A 23,783-nucleotide genomic window follows, 5' to 3' on the forward strand; every position below is an offset into this window, starting at 1 on the left:
CGTCGTCCTTGCCTCCTTCTCCACAGCTCGCAGGGAACATCGGGCCTAGTATCGTTTAGCATCGACATGCTACGGGATGCTAACAGCTGATCTCGTATGTAAACAATGTTACCATGGTTACACAGGATCTCCGGACACACACAAGAACAAAAATAGTTAAAAAAAAAAACACTGCAAACGTAGCCAGTTTGGTGTCTATGGCCAACAATTGAGTCATTAAAAGTCATTACAGGCTCCAAATACAGAGATAATTAAACAGATATGAAAAAAAGTCGAAAAGAGAACAACGAAGAGAGAGCTGCTGCAACAAGCAGCCAATCGAGCGGCGCTAAGCAACAGAAAAAAATAAAGCACAGTTTAACAGCTACAACAAACCCTTCCACAATTCTACTTTGACTGAGAATTTGCATTTTCAGTTTTCATTGAAGTCGTATCCTCTGACTTCTGCTTCCCTCTGTGGGAGTTTCCAAAGGACAATTGTCAATGCACTGTCCTGATTTAACAGTGTGTAAAATGTGAGCACATTATTCATGTGCTGTGGTTATGTGTCGTTAACGTTTCACTTGCACCATAACTGTTGTACAATCACACAGTGTATGCCAGACCGTACTTAAAAAAAGATCCGAAATCAAAACCACGAAATGTAGTGAAGGCGTTTCTTAAAAGGGTTCTTTTTCTTTCTCGAATATAAAAATATATTTAACAACCTTATTCAAGACTGACAACAACAAATAGGGAAGATTTATTGCTTGCTGTTTTTTCTTATTTTATCATCTGGATAGAAGATAAAGAAAAGTGCAAATCCACACAGAGACAGATTTTATTTATGTCTGTTTGAGTTGCGACAGCAGCAATTTAGTAATAACCTTTTTCATTTGGTAAATTACTCCAGTGATGTATCTGCCAAGCTCCAGACAGCCACTGATACAACTTAAATCTCAAGTGAAAACAACAAAGAACAGACAGATAAACCAGGTAGGGTTTTGTGACGTCAAGACACTTCCTCCTTTACAGAAAATAACAAACAATCACATTACTGACATGTCCAGTTATGAAGAAGTTCACAATTAGGTGGTTGCTTTTGCTATTGTGCTTTATTAAGTCCCCACAGTGCCATGTTTCAAAGCACCAGTGTCAAAGCAGTGTAGTCACTAATATTGGAATTTATTGGTGATCAATTGCACACCTTTGTGGTGTTCCATCCTGTGTTCGTGAGAGGTTTTTGTTGGGTCAGAGCTGTGGTATGCAGAGCTTTATCTCTCTAGTTGATCATTATTCTGCTGTACTGTGTGATTTACACAAAGCACAATGGGTTTTTGAACAATTCCTGAGCACTTTGAAAGCAGCTTTGCTCCAGTCTGAGTGTTTGCTTACCTCTTGTTTTGCTCTGAGAGCACGACTCCATCGCTCACCACTCTGCCAACATAGCAGATTAAACGCATAAAATGTTTTCAGGCTGTTCCCCTGGTGTAGCACTAAGGTGATGGATTCAATAGCTTGGGAGAGTTTATGTCTGATAAACAGGTACATTATACATGTATTGCTTGAAGTGACTGAACACCATATATTATTTAGATGCCATAATAAGTAAATTATGTAATATTTTAAGGGCGCTAGGGTTATTTCTTAGTCTATCAATATTAAAAACGCTACCAATACATTTTAGAATTCTCGTATATTCAATTAACCCCTCAATGAAAGCATGAATCCTCAAATTTGATAGGCCGGTAAAGCAAAATGTTCTCTAATAAAGCTTAATAAACACCCCAAACCCAACCCCAGTTTGGAACAAGAAACATTTTCTATGCAGTAATTGTGCAATAAAAGCATTTATACATAGAAGGTTAGTACTGAAGGTCACGAGAAGAAAACAAAAGGTGACATGCACTCACTGGACAGTCAAACCCAGCAAAACTGACTCATGTCTTTACAGAAAAAGTGCTTTTTGGTAAAGATTTGTAGCTTTCATGCTAACTGCTAACAAGCTAGTGAGCCAAACAAGAATGCAAAAGTAGTTGGTCTCTCATGTGGTATAGCTAACAGCTAGTTGACTACTGTAGAGTTTGACAAATTTGTGAAAGCTCACAAAGTTTTGTCAAAAAAGGAGGAATAGATAAAACATTGACTACTGTCTTCAAACAACATGCCTATTTTGTAGAATAATTATAGTTAGACATCAGATAAAACTTTCTTGAAGGGTTTTATTGTCAAGAAGACTGTATGGTAGTGGTCAGTTGATGGGAATTAGCATGTCAAACCAATATATCACTTGCTCACTAACAACCAACAAGCTAGCAAGACAGAAACATGCTAGTGCTAGACAGTCGAAGAAGTACCTTTTCTCTGAGCTTCCAATACCCTTGTCTTCTGTTTAAAAACATGCTTATTGTATAGTTACTCTGCTACCGATCAACTTATGGGAATTTGTGTGCATAAGTTGTTAAACACTTGTAATACCTTGCTAGCTAACCCCAAAAAGCTTGCTCAAATAAAACATACTGTAGCTGGCCAGGCACAGTAGCTGTTTGACCCTATTTTATTTTTCTCAGTGCGTTGTCAAATCACCTCCAGAGTCCTTAACTTCTTACAGGGGCATAGGCAGACTAGGCAAATGCTAGGGGCGCCATCCTTCCAAAGGGGGTGCCACTTGCACCTTAAATGAGTGAGGAAGAAAATTTGAAGCCAACAGGAAAAAATAATATCGTTTTATCTAATTTAATTTGGGGTTAAATTGCAGAGTGATGCCAGTATACATTTAAAAACTTGTGATTCACTTTTGGTTTTTAAAAAATTGGTTTGCAGAGCAGTTTTTGAACATTTTGCTTCTACCTTTTCAGTCATCACTTAATACATTAATGTTGCTGTTGTTTAAAGTGTCTGTACTGTGAAAACTATTGTGTTATGTAATGACTGAATAAATTCTACTACTATTACATTATGCATTTTGAAATTGAATATTTTTTTCCTGCTAAATATCAGTATTGTTGCCACTTTATTAATGTTCTTTTAGAGGTCATTTTTATTTCAAAATAAGAAAATGTGTAAAACATAAAGCTGGATGTCAGTTGTCTTTCAGTGTTTATGTAATGTGATCGTTGGTGGAGTTGGTAACAATACAAGGGGCACCATACGAAATCTTGCCTAGGGCACCAAGTCGGTTAGGTCTGGCTCTGACTTCTTACATGCTTTTTAATTAATAAAGATGATCAAAGATAGGGTAAAAATCTATTTTTGATAGCTAGCTTACTAGCAGGTCATTCATTTCTGTAGTGTTAGCGGTCAAAGCTGGTATGTTGGGTTGCTACAAAAACCTAACTGTCTGCAAAACATCCTTTATTTTGTAGAGCAGTTCAAACAAGGACATCAAGCTTCACAACAGCTCTGTTCCCTCAAGGTGTGTTATTGTCAAGCTGCGTGCTAGTCGTCAGTTAGCAAGAATTTGCATGTAAAAGATCATATGTATGAGGACACCAACTGAGTTGAAGTTATTTTACTGTGCAAATTTTTTTTTAAATATCTCTGTCATGGGATTTTGTTCTCATTTAATAATGATTATTAGAGAGGGGGATAAACAGCTGTTTGTGGATGCTAGCTTGTCAGTTAACTTTCAAAGGTTATTAGCATGGTGGCTAGTGAGACAAAATGCTTACACTGTTTACACTGTTGTAACTTTTGTCTTTTTATTTTATTATATTTTCTTTATAAAAATCTGTTTATTTTTCTCTTTCATTATTAAATGGATATTTTATAGCGTGGCTTCAGTAGACATGCAGAACTAATACAGTGCAAAGCAGTTGCCCCAAACAGAACACAGATGTAATCCTTGCGCAGCAGGTGAGGTCCTACTGTTTTCACTGTCAACACGGCATGGCCTCAGCTGACAGCTCCTTGTTGAGAGCATCTCTGGCTTCCCAAGCAATAAGGCTTCCACCCGGCTTCCCGACAGAGAGGCCACGCTGCTCAGAAATCCTATCAGCTGGCGTTCTGTTAAGTTGTTTATCCCTCCCTCCTGTTTACTCTGCATGCTCTGCTGCTCATGGGAGGTTAAAGAGCACAAGGTCAGAGGGAATTAGCCAACAGGTTACTTACTGGCGTCTGGGGAAAAGTGACTTATACTTGATGTGAGAGGTGCAGTAGACAGAACTACAATGTCTGTTTGTTTTTTTAATGCAGTTATTACTCAACAGGAAGTTAAGTCTAGGCACAAAACCAGAAGCTACTGGGTAATTGTAATGTCGTGTTAGCTTTTCTTGCTTTGACATTTTGTGGATGCTCTGCAGACTTATTACAATTATCCCTGACATCACTTAGTATTTCAGTCTTTTCAGTGGCATTGTTCATACCCTGAACACGTAAGTGCCATATACTGTAAACCCTTGGGGTTAAACTCTTGAGTGGCTCTGAGAAGAATGACAGGAGGGGGAATCTGAGCATAAAAGCTTACTTTCAGATCTTAAGAGGGTTCATCTGAGGTAAAAAGAAAAAAAAGAAGAAGAAGAAGCAGACGCTGGAAGCTGGTGTCTTTTAAAGCTAGTGGAGGGTAAAATACACTGACTCATTTATCAGTTTACTGAAAAATACCAGTGAACATTGAATGACTAAACCTATCCCTTAAGATCAGTTGGATTTCTTAATGTATGGGCATGCAACCATGAAGAGTAGATCTGAAGCAGTAGCATGCCGTGTAATGTGCAAGATGAGGAGGCATACAGTTGTGCTCATAAGTTTACATACCCTGGCAGAATTTGTGATTTTATTTTGGGCCATTTTTCAGCGAATATGAACGATAGGAGAAAAACTTTTTTTCACTCATGGTTAGTGGTTGGGTGAAGCAAAATTTGTATCAAACAACTGTTTTTACTCTTTTTATATCATAAAGACAACAGAAACTACCCAAGAAACCATAAATTCTGCCAGGGTATGTAAACTTATGAGCACAACTGTATATCTTTTAGTTTAAACGCCTTGCTGGGAATCAAACCACTGGCATGCAAGGTACATTTGTGGCCCAGTTGTAAAAGCTATTTCAGAAAAAGTAGGGGCACTAGTTTCTCTACTAGCGCTCTGAAATTCATAGTTAGTTTTCAGGTATTACAACTGTTATGGTTTTGCTATCTTTGTACAAACCACAGAACTGAATGCAACAAGACTTTTCTCACATATTTACTTTTAGGCTGGTTTGTGTCATTGTTTTATTTGGCACATGCACTACACAGATCAGGGGGTTAAAGATATTCAGAATTGTGGGTTGGATAAAAGTGAATCATGATTGCTTATGGGAGGGTGAAAAATCATTCCTCTGCACACAAACTGTTTCATACTCTACAAGTTTAAGGTCATCAGTGAAGGTTTTCTGTTACATTACTTTACATTATAATCTTTTATTCTCATAGTTACCCTAGGCCACCAAGTATGGTGGGTAAATGCAGAAGCTGGCCACATGGGTATAAGGTGCTGATTATTTTTTGGTCTTATGCCAATTCGATTCATTTTTAAGATGTTTCGATATTTACTGGATAATCAAAAACTCAAATATGCTTGTGATACTGTTGCTAAACTAAATGAATCGGGGTATTGCAAAAGTGATTAGGATTCATCCTCTAGGAACCATGAATTGTACAAAAGTTGTTTATTTGAATTAATCACTTAAATGTTTCAATATTACTTTGCGATATGTAAAACATGCTGGTAATACTGATTATAGAAGACTCAAGGTACTGCAAAAGTGATTAGGAGTTATCCTCTGGGAACCATGAATGTTTGTTTTTAATGTTTTTCCTTTTTTTCTCACAGTTTACATTTACTTATACAGTTTTTAGAAACAGGGTACGTGAACGTGATTTTTAATCTAATCTTGCACAGCGCAGCTTTGTTTGACAACAGCATTTTTTCAGGTATCCTTCCTAAATCTGCTAACATAAAATGATAGAGATAAGGCTGACACACTATTTACTTGGCATAAATACAAATACCTCTTGTTCCAGCAAATTCTTCTACACTGAAACAACAAGTAGGAAGTACTTTTAGGAGGCAAGTCAGGACAGCTTTCACGACAGCACGGGTTTCTCCCAGCGTGTTTGCCAGCCGCACATGAATTCACATTCTGTTCTCGGCTCTTTTCCCCCTCAGGGATATGACATCGCAGTTTGTAAAATCTCTGAGTGTGTGTAAAGGCAACAAAGTGGAGCATAGGTTAAAAAAAGGGGGGGGGGGGGGGGGGGGGGCAGGGGGGGGGGGGGGGGGGGGGTTCTGGCAGGAGAAAGGTGCAACTGACAGGTTGGTCTCATTTCCTGTATCATGGTGCTTTCTGGACTCTGGGACAAACTAAAAATAAAGGGTGCATTAATCTCTGTGCTGGGCAGGGCAGCTAAACTACAGAATAAGCATTGTCTTGCGTTTCCCATATTATCCTCTGGGAATCCAGATGTATTTGTGGATAAAAATGCTCAGCTGAAAGCCTTGTTTGGTGCTTTTCTTCCATTCCTAGAATGATATTTTCATAGAGAATGTTGTCTCTACTTTGTGTGATCCCACATGAAGCTGAACCTTAAGATTTATTATAGATGATCATGTTTGTCTACTTTCACAAACAATTGTTGTTTATTTAACATCTAGTGAAGGAGCAGCTGGCAGGGTCATTAGGCAAATTAGAGGAACTAAATAACTGTAAAAATGACTTTCTGCCCGAGGGACTGACATGCACTGCCTTGTTCTTACCTGAAACTGTTGCACTACTCGTTCTGTGATTGTGACATTTCCAGGACAAGTGGAGCTGTTTCATCTTAAAAAATCTGATTGTCATCCTCCTTATCCCTTAGTATGAAACCTGCTTCCCAAAAACTCTTAAGAAATAACTTCAACTTTTATCAAGAAATCCTGAGGTTTTACTCTGCAGAGTGGGGTCTTTCAACCAAGTCTCTGAAATACAACTCTGTAGTTTAGAGAAAGACCTACAGGGCGAGTAGCTATAACAAAAATCAAACAAACAAAATCCAACTAGAAGGTCAACATCAACAATGAAGGCTAGTCGTTTACAGATGTATGGTCATATTTTGATGAATGTTTTTCCTCTTTATTTTGACCTCTCGCACACACAGACTTTTAGGTCCCTTTTCAATCAAACCTTAAGTTGAAGATTTAGAGCTTGAGTTTGTGTTTGTAAAACTTGGGGCTTTGGAAACAGACATTATCACATCACATTGGGTATGCACAACTTTGCTTTTCAGCCATGAAACAGGAACAACAATGGAGAACCAATTGCTTGATTATGTACAGTCCATTTACAAGTTGTCAAATAACTGGATAAATAAGCTTGTTGGGTTTTTCTTGTGTGACTTCTACCTAAGAAAGATCAGCTTACCATGATAGACTGGATAAGACGTCACCCATTGGTTTTCTGAAGAAGTGTTATGATGCACAGAAATGACAGTCGCCATATTAGTGGGTAATGCTAAGGCCATCTAACTTCCAATCAGTCTAGATAGCGATAAAGATGTGGTGTCAATAAGCTTCCAGGCAAACGGCTACAACGCCCTCACCTGTCAGTTCACTAATCCTTGCCAACTGTTATGCAAATTTACGACCCCCCTGTACAGTTTTTGAGAATAAAAAAACGAGACATAGACCAAAAGTACTGTTTTTGGACCAGGCTGTAAACGTGTTTAATTCTGTTGGGAATTTTAGGGGTGCTGGTTTGGACAAGTAGTTAAATTGCCTGTCCCATATACAGAAGTTAAAGTCCTCAAAGCCGGGGGCCCAGGCTCTCACATACAACCCATGCAACTCATCCTGTCCTATCTTTTCAGGCATAAAAGCCCCAAAATAAACTCTAAAAAATGTGGCATTTTGATACAGAACCATATAGGGATTACTCAGCTTTTGGAGTCAGCCGCAAGTGGACACTTGAGGAATTGCAGTTTTTTTTGCATTTCTGCATTGACGTCATTTTTCAGCAACAAAGTTTGTATCTTGCTGGCTACACATGCTGAGATTTTCTTTCTTTGGTATTGTACAACCACTGCCAGGGCATTACTGCCTATTACTACCCCAGCAAGCTTAAGTAAGTGCTTGGAATATCTTAAAATTCTCATTCTGATGGAATTCATTTGCTGAATGTAATCAGCAGCACACATAAGCTGTGTTTTTAATGGAGGACAAAATACCCATTTTTAAAATGTGAGCACATTAGTGGAGAAGGCCTATGACTTTAAAATATTTTGATGGTTTTGGTCAGCTCTCAGATTTTTTTGGGGGGGACTATTAGATTTCCCCTGTGCGTTTGAGACCACCAGAGGCACTATAGAGCAACACTTTTATCCACAGAGGCCTCTTTAGGAGACAGGAGAAAGAAAGAAGCTGTAAAGTATCTTTGTAAGTGTTTTATGAGGACAGTTGTGCCATCAACATGTTTGTTTGTGAGGCTTCAAGGATGCACACAATGCATTTTGATGAGAAACAGAATGTAAACAAAGCAGTGTGTTTACAAGAAAATCTCCACGGGGTACCTTTAAAGTCTGTCATAAGCTGTTTCAAGTTTGCATTTCTGATATCATTCATGTTGCTTAAACCTGACAGCAGTGAAAAATCATCTGTGGCACAAGCACAAGCAGTAATCATAGAGTTGCCACAGGACTCAGTGACCACCCTCTCCCTCCTGGAAATTTGGCAAAGAACTGAGATATTTTACTCTCCAATGGTTCCTTTTTTTAGGGGGAGTAGTGTGGGAAATGATTTCCAGTGAAGCTTGGAGACAGTAATTCCACCCTTTCCTCTCCTTCTGTCCTCTGTGTGGGAAAAGCTCCAGGGAAATCCTCCCACTGCACTCTACTCCACTAACACCAGCCTCACTCCCTCTCCATTAAAAGCCTCCCCAGCACAGCAGCAGCAGCACACTGAGGGTTTCACTCTCATCTCTTTCAACCGTGTCCATGGTTACAGCATATTATGTGTAGCTGTTATGTAATGTGTTGTAACGAGTGCTTTATTTACCTACTCCACCTGTTCAATACCTTCATGCTCACACACAATAAAACTGCAGACTGGGTGACTGCAGTGTAAGCAGTGCTTCCACAGAGTGATTAGAGTGCTTGTAGCATGACGGTGCGGTGACATTTTGGATACATATGAAGGGTTAACGGACCAGAAAGAGGCAGATACCTACACATGCAAACATCTTTTTCTTCCCTTATAAGGGAAAACTGATTATACTTATGGAAAATTTGTGGTAATTTGTAATCTGATTATTATTGACCAATCACGTATCAGCAGTCAATATGGAGAGCAAAAGCAGGTGGAATTAGCATCATTGCAATGACTTCCAAGGTAATGTTTTTTCATCTCTGTAAGCAGTTATCTGCATGTACGTACAGCCAACAAAGTGTGTAGGTGAAAAATTTCAACATGAGCGACAAATCTGCATAAAGCTGTGTTGTCTGTGAAGGTTCTCAGTCATCCAGGTCATGGTAATCCAAAGCTTGATCCATAAGGCAACTGGACTGGTATAAATTGAAGACATTTCACCTCTTCTCCGAAAGGCTTTGTCAGTTCTGACCAGACTGGGGAAGAGCTAGAAAATATAAGCCTGTAATGGCTCGTTTCCACCAAGCGGTCTGGTATGGATCAGTACAGTTTGGTACGGGTCGGATCGGTAACACCTGATCCTGTTTGCATTTCCACAGCCAACCGTGCCCTACTTGGTTGTCGGCGTGTAAGCCGGATGCCTATAGCCGCGTCAGCTACGTAATAGCGTGACGTCATGGCAGCACGACACAGTGTACCCCGCTAATAAATGCAACGCAGAAGAAAAACGCTGTTTCTTGATGCCATTTTCCATCGGTATCCATCGGTTCCATCGGATCGGTATGTCTGGCACCCCAACAGAAGGGTACCAAAAATTGGGACGGTGCAGCTCGGTAATTTGGGGACCTGTCCCAGTTTTAGTCTATGGAAACGCAGCAAAATGCGTGCTGTACCGAGACGAACCTAACTGAACCGCTTGGTGGAAACAGGGCTTAACAAAAGGGTCCTAAGTAGGGTCATTATTCTAGTTCCTTGCTTATATTTTCTAGCTCTTCCCCAGTCTGGTCAGAACTGAAGAAGCCTTTCAGAGGAGGGCTGAAACGTCTTCAAAAATTTCTACCAGTCCAGTTGCCTTACGGATCAAGCTTTGGATAAAGCTGTGTTGCAAAGCCAACCAGCATTTAGATTTACTGCCGTCCTGCAGTGCATCAGAAGTGATCTGAAATATGATGTTGTCATTAACTTGTCCTGTTAATTTCAAGTAAATTACAAGACAAACAGTTTCTTTGTTTCACAAGTAGCAAGACTGAGGCCTCTGTGTGACTTACTATCTACCGTGGAGTTGACACTCACCACAAACAGATGAGCAGGCGCTACTTCAGGGGATGTTATGAACAAAGATGTGCCAGCATTTTTGTCAGAAATGTGCTGCAGGAAAAAGGAAGTTTTGGCTGGAAGTCGTTTACCCTAACTACTGGCTTCACCAGAATTACTGAAGCGTTGGATCTACCCCCAGAGGGTGTCGCCTATTGTTGTCAGATGATAATAGACGGGAATTTTATACTCAAAAACATCTTTATTTTGGGAAAAACTAACAATCAGAAGTCTGTTGTGCACGTAGTTCTCAAGGATTATTTTTACTTAGAGATACATATTGGTTGTATTTGTATCCCTCTTCAATGGATAGAGCTTAACCAGATCTCCATGCATTCTGAAGTCTGAATATAAAGACGGCTGTGTGGTCGAAAGCCCTCAGGAGATGCTGATAAGTGAATCTAGTGTTAAAGTAATGATCAAAGAAACCCATATATTAAGTCTCCTTTCTCAAATCAACACATGATCAATATATTAGTCCCAGTTTTTTTCCCACTTTTCCGCCTGCCTGCAGCTTCAGGGATGTACAGAGTGGATGATACAGACCGTCTGTGTGTCGTTTAGCTGAGGGCTGTTAGGAGCGGCTGTTTACATTTCTTAACAGCTCACACTCTTTAAAATAGATTTCTTTGTCTGCAAAGCGCTCAATTTGGTTCCCAGCCCTGCAGAAACACTTTGAGATGCTGAGATAATCCATATCCACCTTAACTGTCTGCACTGCCACTTAGATCCTACTGTGATTATCATATCGAGCTGATCCCCCCTCCCTTCCAAAAAAAAGAGCGTGTTTAACTAGTGCAGACAGTCAGGGAAGGGCTGAAAAAGATCTATGAAGAGGTGCCATCAGGCATCAGAACAATCCCCTGTATATTCATGCAGCTCTGCTCTCTCTCAGCTGTTCCCCCTCCTCTTTTCTCCCCCCTCGTCCCCTCTGAAACACCGCTGGGCCTGAGGAACCTGCAGCAGCAGGCTGAGTGCCTGAATATTGTGTGAGAGTATTGAGTTATTTTCCCTCCTCTGCTTTGAGCTGTAGGCGAGGGAATCAATTTAGATTTGGTCAACAGCAGCAGGTCCAGCCGTAGGAGGTGTAGCAGGATTATCAAGGCTTCACTATGCATGTTTCGGTATTTTTTCTCAGTTTGTCTGATCTGTCACTGGTTTCGATAGACATGGATTTACTTCTGATCTGAAGTGGTTGTAATGGACACAGTGACAGCAGAGGTGAACACGTAATCAGGTGGAGGGTCTAGTGAACAGGAAGGTTGGATGACTCAGGTTACTCCACTCCACAGCCTTCTGTCAACACCATGCTGGCAGGTCTGATGTTACGTTGGCATGCACTCAGCTGTGCTGCTGCGTTGGTAAGCAATCACGACATCTGAACGCTCTCCAGAAGCATTCAAACCCTGCTGTTGAGTCAGGCGAAACAACAGTCGCTGTCTGTTTGATGTTTCACATTTCTGTGCTGTTTGTCTCCCAAAATGTATTTATATTAACCCCAAGAAGCCTATCATGAATGTATTAGCAGAATACAAAACACACATTGGCTGTACCCTGGTCTTTCTGGAGAAATTTGATATTTTAGGATGCATTCATGACATGTCTACAGAGCTTTTGAGGTATGAGTTATGTCCCCTTTGGGTTTTTTTAAGTCAGGTGTCAGACTATTTGTTCTGTTGCTTTAAAAATACAACTTCATTAGACTGGTGAGCAAAACTCAAAACCAAAATACAGAATTTGATTTGTAAGGAGATCTTACAAATCAGACCTACAAGTAACACTATCAAATTATCATTTTATTTTGATTGATTAATAGAAAAATGTAACACCCTTTTGGCTACTAATCAGAAAGCCAGAAGATTTTAGTTCAGATCGGCTCGTGGAGGAGAAGGAATTAACCCCACTTAAGTAAACTTAACTTAAGTAAAAGACCAAGTTTGGAGGAAAAAGAAGAATACTATGTATTTAAATAACAACAAAAACAACTAATTAACACAAAATAACCATTACTATGGCGTTCAGGTCATAAACGAAATTGACAATCAAGACTTCATGTTGTCTCTTCACTAAATACACCGAAAACACACACAGCATGAAAGTGAGCAGAGATTAATCTCTTAGTACATTAGATTGTCCGTGTTTCTCACAGGTGTTAGTCAGTCCATAAAGTTCAGCTGTGCGGAGGAAAAAACCCTGCAACAGTCCACCAGTAGAAGGGGGAAAAACGTAAAGATGCCTAGCCTACCTCTTTGGTAGGCCGGTTGAGTTGAGTTACAAAAATGTATCCATAGAATATCAGGAAATAGAGACAAATGTCATTTTAGTTTTCCACCACCCAACATAAAGTGTTTGTTGTGTTGGAAAAAGATGTCCAAAATGTGAAAGTAGTGAGAGTTGAATAAAGTAGAGTAACCAGCACTGGCATGAGGTTTATTTAACCTGCAAGGAGGAGTGAGGGCTAGCTCTGCTAGATCCCATGTTTGGCCATGTTAAATTAATTGTGTATAATTTTGACTGTTAAAGTGTTTTTTTTCACCTGTAGACCAGTTGGGTAGTCTGAATGTAAGTTTCACGCAGACCATTTCAGGAATTTTTCCAAAGTTTTGTGCAGGTATGAATACAGCTAGAGAAATGCAGTCATTAAAATTGGATGTCTAAAGTGAGGAAATTAGACAGCTGTGTAAGAGACAAGCTAGTGCCGGATGTCAACATCAGCATGCAAAAGTACAATGGCTATAAAAAATGGTAACATTATTTACTGACATTTTTTGGGACTTAAAGGCTCCACTAAGATGATACAGGACACAGAAAAGTCAGGTGACCTTACATTGGCATGCTAACCTCAGTACTTGACATATTCAAACATTGAACTTAGCAAAATGCAAAGAGAATAACACAGTTATTTAAGATAAGCCTAAGGGGTAAATGACTGCAAGTTAAAATAAATAATAATATCCATCAAATTACATGAACAATTTCACTCAAGAGCAATCATGATTGATAAACTGTGCTTGTGGAGAGAGCATGGAGATCAAAGGTCTGCAGGGCTTCAACTAGGGACCATGAATGTCTGCACAAACCTTCATGGTTGTCCATTGAAAGCTGTTGAGATATTTCAGTATGGATCCCAGTGGTGGACCAACAGGAGGACCAATACTAACATCCGTTGTCATGAACATGTCTGAAAATATAAACAATTAATTTACCACCAACTGTGAGCCAAAAACTACGGGATACGCTGACTAATCGTATAAGTTCTAGAATGACACGGCTCTATGTTTGAACACATCAGATAAGAACTAGCTGCTTCCACGACAATGTCTGCAGAGCTTATCAGTCTAAAGTCTGTCTTGAAATCTTTTAACTCAAACCTTGGATGTATTGTTATTTCTGGTTTTTGACATTATTGCTTTGTATGAGTGCATACACACTCTACACTGACGACACCATGCACTAATCGTCAAGTGTTGTCAGCTCTCGGGGGCTTTGTTGTGAGTACAAAGCTCTTATGAGAACTGATTGCTTCTCTCGACTCTCCCAGAGGGCAAGACTCCCTCATGTCGTGCCACTCTTTTTCTTATTTGAGTCGTGTGTGTTCTTTATTCATCTCCTATATTAGCCCTGCCCTGTGACAGCAAACATTTTCTTTGGCTTAGATGCAGTCCTGTGAAGCAGGTGAAGTTTTCCAAGCAGAGCATTTCAAATTCACCCCACCCAAAGTCAAAGCTGCATTTTAAAAACATGACTGAACCTTCCTTTTTACTTTGTCAGAAAACATCTGTGTGTCACTCTGTTGCCTTTGAAAGGGCCTTTTCTTTAATTCAAATCTGTGTTTGACATGTAATATTGATGGTGTCTCTTACCAGCAGAGAAATCAGACAAGCTTATTCTATCTTTTATTCATCAGCCAACCTCTGCTGTCTGGATGTTGACATTTAGTCGCACCTTACATAAAGTAACAGCATTGAAGAAGCCAGACAGGCATTTATTTGGTGTATCATCAGGATTTTAAAGGCTTGGACGTGGGTGTATAAAGTTCACAGAGTTCCTCTAATTGATGAACTTTTAAATGAAAATCAGGGATGTGATTCAAGCTGCCGTCTCTGATGCACATTATTTTTGTATATGTATACTCCTGTTGAAATTCTTGTACTGTACACCTTCTTGTTTGCTGCTGTAACTCCATGAATTTCCCTGTTGTGGAAGAATAAAGGAGTATCTTATCTTATCTTATCTGGACATGCATGCATGCCGCCACGCAACTGCTGTTTTAGCAAACAACAGTGGTGTGAAAGGAGAATGTAGATTGAATGAGCTGTTAGTTAAGCAGCCTCAGTTTTAAGTGGGATTGCAAAATTCTAGGAATTTTCAAAGTTGGAAAATTTCCATGGGAATTTATGGAAATAAATGGGAATAAACCCGGAATTCACTAAATTGAAGGTTGGCTCTTAATAGGGAACTTAAATATAGTTGGGGAAAATATATTTTAGCATAATCCTGACTAGGGTTGTCGAACTTTTTAATATCTGAATATGAATATAACTTAATATCTGACGTTAAATGATTTAGCCTCTCACTGCTAAAAAGTAAAAAAGAAAACATTCTTGATGTGACCACTATGAAGATATTTTGATTCTCTTGATTCAAATAAAAAGCCATGGACATAATATAAAGGCTGTATTGCACTTTTACGACGGCCCCTGAATGCACCTCGCAGCGACAGAGGCACTGGACAGTCAGTCAGCTCACGGCACTCTGAAATGCATCTGCATCTTTGATGACAAGGAGTTGATCAAAACCAAAACTTACTAAATGTGTCTGATGTTTCACCAAACTGTAATAAATCAAGCTCTAGACGCAGAGCTTTTTACGGTGAGAGCAATAAAAACGTCAAATAGTAAACAGACGTCCTTTTGTCAGAACTATGAGCCAAGCTGCTGCAAATGTGAGCTGAGCTGCTTTCTGGGTGCATCCATCGTTTCAGGCTAATATTCCTTTATTGTCAAAAGGTTTTCACTGAAAGCTGACTAGAAAATTAAAATCTGTATGTTTTGAGATAGCATTGCTGTAGTATTAGTTGTTAACAAGTTATTTCCTGGGAGCTGTGACCTCTCTACAAAAGCAAAAGCACCCCTTAATTAAAACCAAATAAAACACTCAATAAAACACTTTCACATTAAATATAAGTGTTTTTGTAACATCCTTTTTACCAACAGAGAATTTGGAAAAAGAGCTTCAAGCTAGACTGCATCTTTTGCTAGCTTAGCTGCTTTCAAGATACTTAATTTCAGGTTAAGATTCCTTCATTATTCATTATTGAAAAGGTTTACCCTTGGAGCTGAATTGATTGCTGTGGTGTTCGCTTTTCCAAAACATTAAACACTTAGTAATTACAACTTGTAAAAACAGCAAATAATGCATGATCTTATGAAAAAGCAAGTGTGTCTCTGCTGCTTTTTGACATACACAAAGCCAGAGAAGGGGGAAACAGCATAAGGTAGCAACAGTTATAACAGCATGCACAGAGAGACAAGAAAAGAGAGAAACAGAGAAAAGAGTCAGTCGAGAGAGGACAAGGAAGCCACAGAGAGCGAAAGAAGCCTGATTTGGCCTGAGCTCACCACTGGTGAGTTAGGTGGAACACGCTACCTCCCCAAACCACAAAGCATTTTTACAGTAATCACAGCCATACATCATGAGTAGGACACAGCTGTTAGCTCTCTTTCCTTTTGTATGAACAGGAACATTGATAATTCAGGTACCAGGGAGGAAAAATGCTATCAAAACGTCTCTAGTTGTGGCGACATCATTAATGAAAATGAGTCATAGATATGGAAGCTACAAGTGGTTGTTAAGCAGAGGTCGATCTAAGAGAGGATTAAGGTGTACTTTCCCCATGTGCCCGTTTACGTCAGAAAGTGAAATACAGCGTGCACTCAATCAGAAAGAAAGCATCCTGATGTGAAGATGCCGACTGCTCATCCGTAGAACTAAACCCTCTTGATATTTTGCATCACTGCACAGAGCCACTGAGCTTCAAATCCCTTATATCCTGTCCTCTGCCTGCTTGGCTGAAATGAAAAAGTGATGCTGTTTTTTTTTTTTTAAAGTGGTGTGGAGGAAGAGGTTGATGATGAAAACCTCTGAGGCCAGCAACAAGTGCCTGCTTCCTGATGGAATTTGCATGTGCTGATGAAGAGTGCGAGGAGTTGCATCGCCCCTTGTTACTGACAAAGCTCTCCACCACCACAACCAGCCGGGCTCTGGTAGGCTGCTCTCTGCAGCGTCGTGTTGGCATGCAACCACAAAAGCCGAGGAATGAAACAACTGCTTGGTGTTAACTGTGCATTTAAATGAGAGCATTACATGGCTGCTTTGAGTAATTTCTTTTGATGGTCTGTTTTAGAGGCTTGGATTGCAATCATCATTGATTTGATGAGTGCATGGAGCCAACAGAGCTGTTTCAAGATGTTATATCTTTTAGTTTTTTCTGCACACATGTAAGCAAACAAAGACTTATCTACACATCCAGAAGACACAATATAAGAATTGATTTTCTTTCCTCTTAGCATCATTTCAATATGTTTAAAGCTCCCGTGAGTAAATTTATGCTGGTAATTTTACGGGCTCAAAATGAAAGTGATGCTTCTACAGGACCTACACAAACAAACCAGACACGAGGAAGAAGGCAGACTATTTCTCATAGTTACATTACCTGCCTATCACTCCTGTGGTTGCTAAGGTGTCAGACAGGGCAAATAACAGGATGCTGTAGAAACAACCTTTTATAAAAATTTTCACATCAAAGATTCATTGTGAGCTGCACAGTTCATATTTAAACTACAGCAGGATTATATTTCTTCCACAGGAGATGCTGAAAATCACCACAATCGAACGTTTCTCAGATGAGCTTTCGTTTCATATTCACTGTTCTTCTTGCTATGTTTTGGTCTCCGTCACCTCCTGCGTGAAATTAATAGTCAAGCTTATAAATGCTCAACTATGGTCATAGTTTTTGTGTGTCATTAACAAGTGGCAACCTCCAGTCTAAAAATATGAGTCCAATGGGGAAGTACTGAAAACTGCAGTTCATCGAGGATCTGCTTAAGGCTGGCTCCGGAAGTACCGGAAACCACATACACACCAATTCAAAAAAGACGATATTCAAAGCAGAAATAAACATGTTTACAGTCTGCTACAAAACACGTGTAGTCTGGATAGATCATTTCTCAATCGGCACACACTGTACAGAGAGTGAATTTTTTCATAACGCGGCAATTTCGAAGATATTGAGATTACGAGTCTTGAGAGGCACGAGTGACTTGATTGACAGGCGGGAACACTGTAGCTGTTGGCTAGGAGGCTCAAAGTCCGCCTCTTTACGTCCCAATCGCTCGCCTCAAAACAACGCTTCAGAAACAGATGGGTGACACCACGGATACTAAGTCTATATTTTATAAAGTCTATGGTCATTAAGTGTTGTTGAGGATAAGAACAGTTGGATTCTGAGAATGTGTTTTGCTGGAGACAGCCTCCTGTAACTGCCAAGCAAGACAAAACAGTAAAGTTTCACACCTGAAAACTAACAAACGGTGTGCTACAACACTCCATAAAGCTGAAGTGTAGTTTTCTGTTGGCTTGTCACTAAGTGCAACCTCTTTTACATTTCACGTCGTCATCTGATTCAACCAAATATTAATCTCTGCAGCTTTATTTTGGGGAAAGTCAGAGTCTTAATTTGGTTCTAGCAACACCAGAACACTTACCTTTAAGGATTTTGTTCTTGATTTTTTTTTCACATTCATAAATAAAATGGTAGAGTTTCTGCCTTCACATTTCAGGGGAAGTGAAGTTGGAACATCAGGTTACAAAAGTTGAGCTCAAGCAACTATAAAGTCCTGATTTAACAATTAATTTGTCTCAAGCCTTTTCTTCACATATTTTAGGTAGAGGGTAGTAAATGTACTATTTGTGATTATATTGGTGTAATTTAATTTGTGGAATGGGGCTAAAATAATTAAATGTACCTGACTTGACGCCTGCATAGACTACTGAACACATTAATGAGTAAATGTTGTCTTTGAATTGTACATTTGTAATGAAACTTGTGAAACTTTGATCTGTGTTGTACTTGCTAGCTTGCCTGCTATTCTCCTTACTGTTGTCTCACAGTTTGCTCTATCAAAATGCAAAATGCCCTGATTATACCTGATATTAATAATCTTGTTCTAAACAAAACAAGAACAATACAGAGAGGCAATCCCATGCTTTTACTGCAGTATCAGTGTTAAGAACAGAACGACCTGTCATCTGACCTGCCTGCAGGTGTTTACATTGCCCCATTAACCCAAAACAACTTTGTCATCATGACCGAAAACCTTGGTGCTTTTCTCTCGTAGAAGTTCTCAGACTCTTAAAGGCGCTGGTTTGAAATGACCCATTATGGGTAAAATATTCTGCGGGCGGGATGAAAGATTTTCTTCTTCTGTGCTCTGTGTAATATGTTTGTGCAGAGAGGAGGGTAGTTGGAAACAGATGAGAAACCAGTGAGCAGTGTTATCTCTGTTACTCTCTGAGCTCCTCTGTCATTACAGGAGAACAGCCGCCGGGCTGATTTGTTTTTGTTGTTATCAGTAGCATGAGGCGGCCTCAGGGACAGTGTGTACCTCCCCACCTTATGTGTGGGCCTTCTAAACACTTTCATGCTTATCCCAGTACAACTTTTCCTTCCCGATACCCAATCCCATAGTGAGATTATGGGATATGCCAATACCGAGTGCCCTAATGATACTTGTGTGATTAGATTAGTTGATAGTTATGATTATTTAACCGACATAGGCTTACCCCTAAATGAATGTAACTAGATTTCTTTTAGAGTAGACTGATGTAACAGTGACCCCAAAAACAAGCCGAGGGCCATAAAAAAATTAAGCTAACATCAGCCCCAGTTTGGCCCTGAACTCTTTGTGTCTATCAAAACATTATGAAATAATCCTGATATTTAGCAAAAGTTTTGTTGCTGTTTCTACCTTTCTGTATGTTTAATAGTTAGGAAAACCCCAGTCTCTAATGTGTGATTATAAACTCATGATTTCTAATGTTTTGCTTGCTAAAGCTTAAGCTAAAGTTTCACTCTCTGTTAGAGCCTGGACTCTGGAACAGTAATCGCCAGCGTCCGCAATATCGCCACAAAATATATTGCTGCTGTTTATATACAGTACTAAAATCAATATCTTATCCTGTGTTTTCACCAGTTTATCTTAACGTTGAATTTTTAAAAACACATGCAGTATTAAATGTGTGATTAGCAACTACTGATGCTTCTAGCTAGCAGCATGCTGCTTGTATCAGCCTGTTTTTTTACTGCTGTGATTAGATATTATCAAACATATTTTTCGTGTTTTGACAGTTTTCGCATTTCGATTAAAATAAAGTCTTATCATGTCTTGGGAAATCACTTTTCCTAACATTTAGCATGTTATCATTTTGCTTTCAATGGTTTTATGGACTGTCGAACGATTAGTTGATCGCAAATTAATAATACTTTTTTAATCTGTTGTAAATGTAACTTAAGAGGATATTTTCCAACCTTGATACATGATATAGGATTTTATTTGATTAGATTAGAACTTTTATTTGTCCACAATGTGGAAAATTGCCTTCGGCTTCACAGAGAAACAGATAATACAACATTTCTAGACAAGAACAGAGAGAGTGCTTGGGATTCTTCCTGGTGATTGCCAGCAGAATTCCTTTAAGGAGCTAGTATAAATATGGAGTATAAAAATATAAAACAAATCCATATGTACACACACATACACATACATAAGAACACATATTTATACACATATATACATATACATGTGTATACATATGTGTTCTTATGTATGTGTATGTGTGTATTTATACTTTCTCTGTCCACTTTTCTACATCTCAATAAGAATGTTTGATGATAAACATCCAATTTTGCTGTCATTAAAGGAATTAAGGGGTGGGTGGGGGGAGGGTTTAACTAGTAAAGGAGTCATGTGGCTTCGGATGATCTGATTCACACACACCTGTGGGCTTTAGCTGAGGTCTTTCGGTTCAAGGCTTAGAACTCTCCAGCCCCCACCAGAAGCTGTAGTCCCTGCTGGCTTGAGTGACACACAGCAATATTTACTCCTAATGACCTATTGATCCAGAAAACATTATCCTTGAGTCCAGCTGGAGTTGCTGTGGTATTGAGTGTATTGGTATCCATTGATGAGGTTGAAGAGGTGGGTCAAACCATTGTCATCTGCAGATGCTCTCATATTTTAATTAAGTGTGAATCTGAATTAGCTCCACTTGTCTCTCTGACACCAGAATCTATATGTGAGTCATACAGAGACTGCAGGAAAAGCTCTTGTGAATGGACATCCCCTGCAACAACCTGTAGTTTGTTTTATCAACACTAGCACATAAAGTGGTTCAATGTAAAACCATTAACCTTTGACCTTGCAGAGCCACAACAATTAAGAGCAGCATCAAATGCACCTTACTGAGTTCCCCGAGGTAATGCCTTTTAAAAAAGTCTTACTCTTTAAAACTTATAAAGACGAAACGGAATAAAGATAAACCGAAAATAAATGTTATTGTGAAATTCAAGTCCAGCTGTAAGGAGAAATACATCTCCTGCTGCTGCTGCGGTTTCAGTGTTAAAGAATTACACAGAGAAGTTATTACAGTCTATTATGGGATTAAAAAAACACTAGTGAAGAAGAGAAGAGCATTGTGTCTTGGTGTTTTCATGCTTGGCTTGATTGGAAACATAACTGTCATTGCCTAGCGTTGGTGTTATTCTTCATTTAAAGATCCACACTGCCACTTAACATGACATCTCTACTTCTCACCCTTTAGACATCGCTGTTGTGGAGATGACAGATGCTTTCCGCCAGCCATCGCTCTTTTATCACCTGGGAGTGAGAGAGAGCTTCAGCATGGCCAACAACATCATCCTGTACTGCGACACCAACTCCGACTCCCTCCAGTCCCTGCAGGTAAGCTGTCATTATCAACTGCCCTCATCACTTTAACACATCCACCAAACAATCACCGCGGCTCCCAAGGGTGCTGATTAAAGGCTATATATAGGAGGGGAGACGGGGGATTGGCGGAAATTAAATTTGGTGGCAGAGGCAGGGAAATACATCAATGATTTGATGGAAGGAAGTGCATTTGTGAAACCGTTTGAGATACCCACCTTATCTGGATTTAATGGGGAAAGACAATTACGATAATCAATTAGGCATAAACTTTTTAAGTGACAATCCATTGTTCTTGTTTGTATTTATTATGCTAAAAAATGCTTTTCTTGATGCCATTTCTCTATCTATCAGGACAATTACAGAAAAACTACATGCTAGATTTTGATGAAACTTGGTGGGAAAGTGTAGCATGAGCCTAGGATGAATCCATTGAATTTTGGTGCACAAATTCAACTCACAAAATGCCATTGCGGAAAAGTGGCCTGTCCCCCTGTGTTTTGAGTTGAAGGTGACATATTATGCAAAATCAACTTTTTAATGGTTCTCTACCTGAAATATGTGTCCCTGGCATGTCTACAAACCCCCCGAGAGAAAAAAAAAAATCCATTCTGCCCCGTTCTGATTTCTCAACCTTTCTGTAAATGTGTGCTGAAATGAGCCGATCCAATTTTCCGTGAATTTCGTACGTCACAATGACATCCGGTCTGTAACGGAAGTCAGAGCTCGGAGCTTGTTCAGCCCATAGACTGTATAAAATACAACTCAACTCCTCCTCCGTTTTTCATTCCCTGCACACACGTGTGCTAACAAGGAGCTTAGGAGGGAGGCATACTAGTTGTAGGCTGTCTTAATGAACACAAAGGTCGGTTTTACCCCCCACGTCTGCAGATTTGAAGATCTGGTGGATGATTTTTAATTTTTTATGGAAAAGTGCTAGCACTTGTTAGCATAGCCACATAGCTACATGTTCGTAGCTGTGCACCAAGACATAAGTCGACATACTGACAAATAAAACAACAAGAAACACAAAATCCAAATCCAGAGGGTTGAAGTAACACGGGTCTGTGAGCAGCCATGTCTATGCAGCCAACATGTAAACATTAGATCAAAGTGCTGGAGAGCTGAGGCCACATCCACTTCCTGAGGGGGCGTGGTCAGAGATTCTCATTTAAAGGCACAGACAAACAGCCTGTTCTGAGCAGGGCTGAAAAAGAGGGGTTTACAGGCATGCCAAAATCTGATTTCAAAGTGTTTTTTTGAGCAATAAACTTGAAAGACATGTTTTGGGGACCTCTTAGACCAATATATTTTAATGAAAAAGAGCATAATATGTCACCTTTAATTCACAACATTACAGTCACACCTGTGTTTTCCTGCTACTGCTGTTGCCGTACTGCAAAATAAAGGCACCATGGGGCTTTTGAATGGTACAATTTTCTTTTAACAACTTCAAGACAGCTCAGTCAAATATCAGAAGTAAAACTCACTTAGTGTCAAACGGAATTGAAATATCACAGAAGTACTTCAAGTGTAAGCTATACCACCCACAAGCTAAGCATACAGGTGCAGCGAATCAGACTGATGTCAGCGAGAACCACATCAGGAAAGTCTGCAGAGCACCATTTCTAAGTGCGCAAATCTTCACAGACATGTGGATGAAACTAAAGCAAAGAAGTGAACTACAATGCTGGCTAAATGAGTGGCAACTGACTGCATGTCAACACTAAAAAGGACTTGGGGCTAAGACACGTCGTCAGGTTGGCATGTTGTGATATGCCTTACTGTTGCGGGGAACAATATCTGTATTCATACAGGACCTGTATGAAACAAAGAAACATTTTTAACTGAAACTCCTAAATAGCGCAACTGTTGACAAATTAACCAGAGATCATTGAATCTCAATGAGTAATCAAAATAATCTCAGGGTAACTGCACATCATATCAACGCTGATTAAAAAGTTAATGTGAGCACTCCTGCATATTTCCTGATGTGTAACAATGTAATTTTTCAACATTTTAATTAACAAAACAGGAATCTGTATTTCACAGAATAAGCAATTTGAAGCTTTCTCCTGCCTCCATGTCAAGGTAACAGACCTCTCTGGTGTAGCCGTGTGGCTGAATCTAAAAGTCAAGATCATGAAGGACATTTAATTGTGTTCATTTGATTCCTTAATCAAGACCCTGGTGACAATTGATTTGCTTTCTTAATACGAATTTTCAAATTGTTGTGAAATGCAAAATAATAGAAATTTAAAACATGCAGTCAAAGATGTGATTAATCACAATAACTATTGAAATTCTGTAGACTGAACTATACAGTGAAATTTCCCTACTATAGGAACCAATCTGCAATAAGAGTGGCAAAACTGTGTAAAAGAA

At 39.4% G+C, this 23,783-nt stretch overlaps 1 protein-coding gene across 2 annotated transcripts in view; it reads left to right on the forward strand.

Moving 5' to 3' along the window:
• map3k5 (mitogen-activated protein kinase kinase kinase 5) overlaps positions 1-23,783 on the forward strand; it is a 107,551-nt gene that overhangs the window by 10,444 nt on the left and 73,324 nt on the right. For both annotated transcript variants that reach the window (XM_034699804.1, XM_034699806.1), the window contains exon 2: positions 21,274-21,413. In XM_034699804.1, coding sequence (XP_034555695.1) covers positions 21,274-21,413 — 140 coding nt within the window. The remainder of the gene's footprint in view (positions 1-21,273; positions 21,414-23,783) is intronic.

Source organism: Notolabrus celidotus, chromosome 13 (genome assembly GCF_009762535.1).
Source record: "Notolabrus celidotus isolate fNotCel1 chromosome 13, fNotCel1.pri, whole genome shotgun sequence".
Classification (NCBI taxonomy): domain Eukaryota; kingdom Metazoa; phylum Chordata; class Actinopteri; order Labriformes; family Labridae; genus Notolabrus; species Notolabrus celidotus.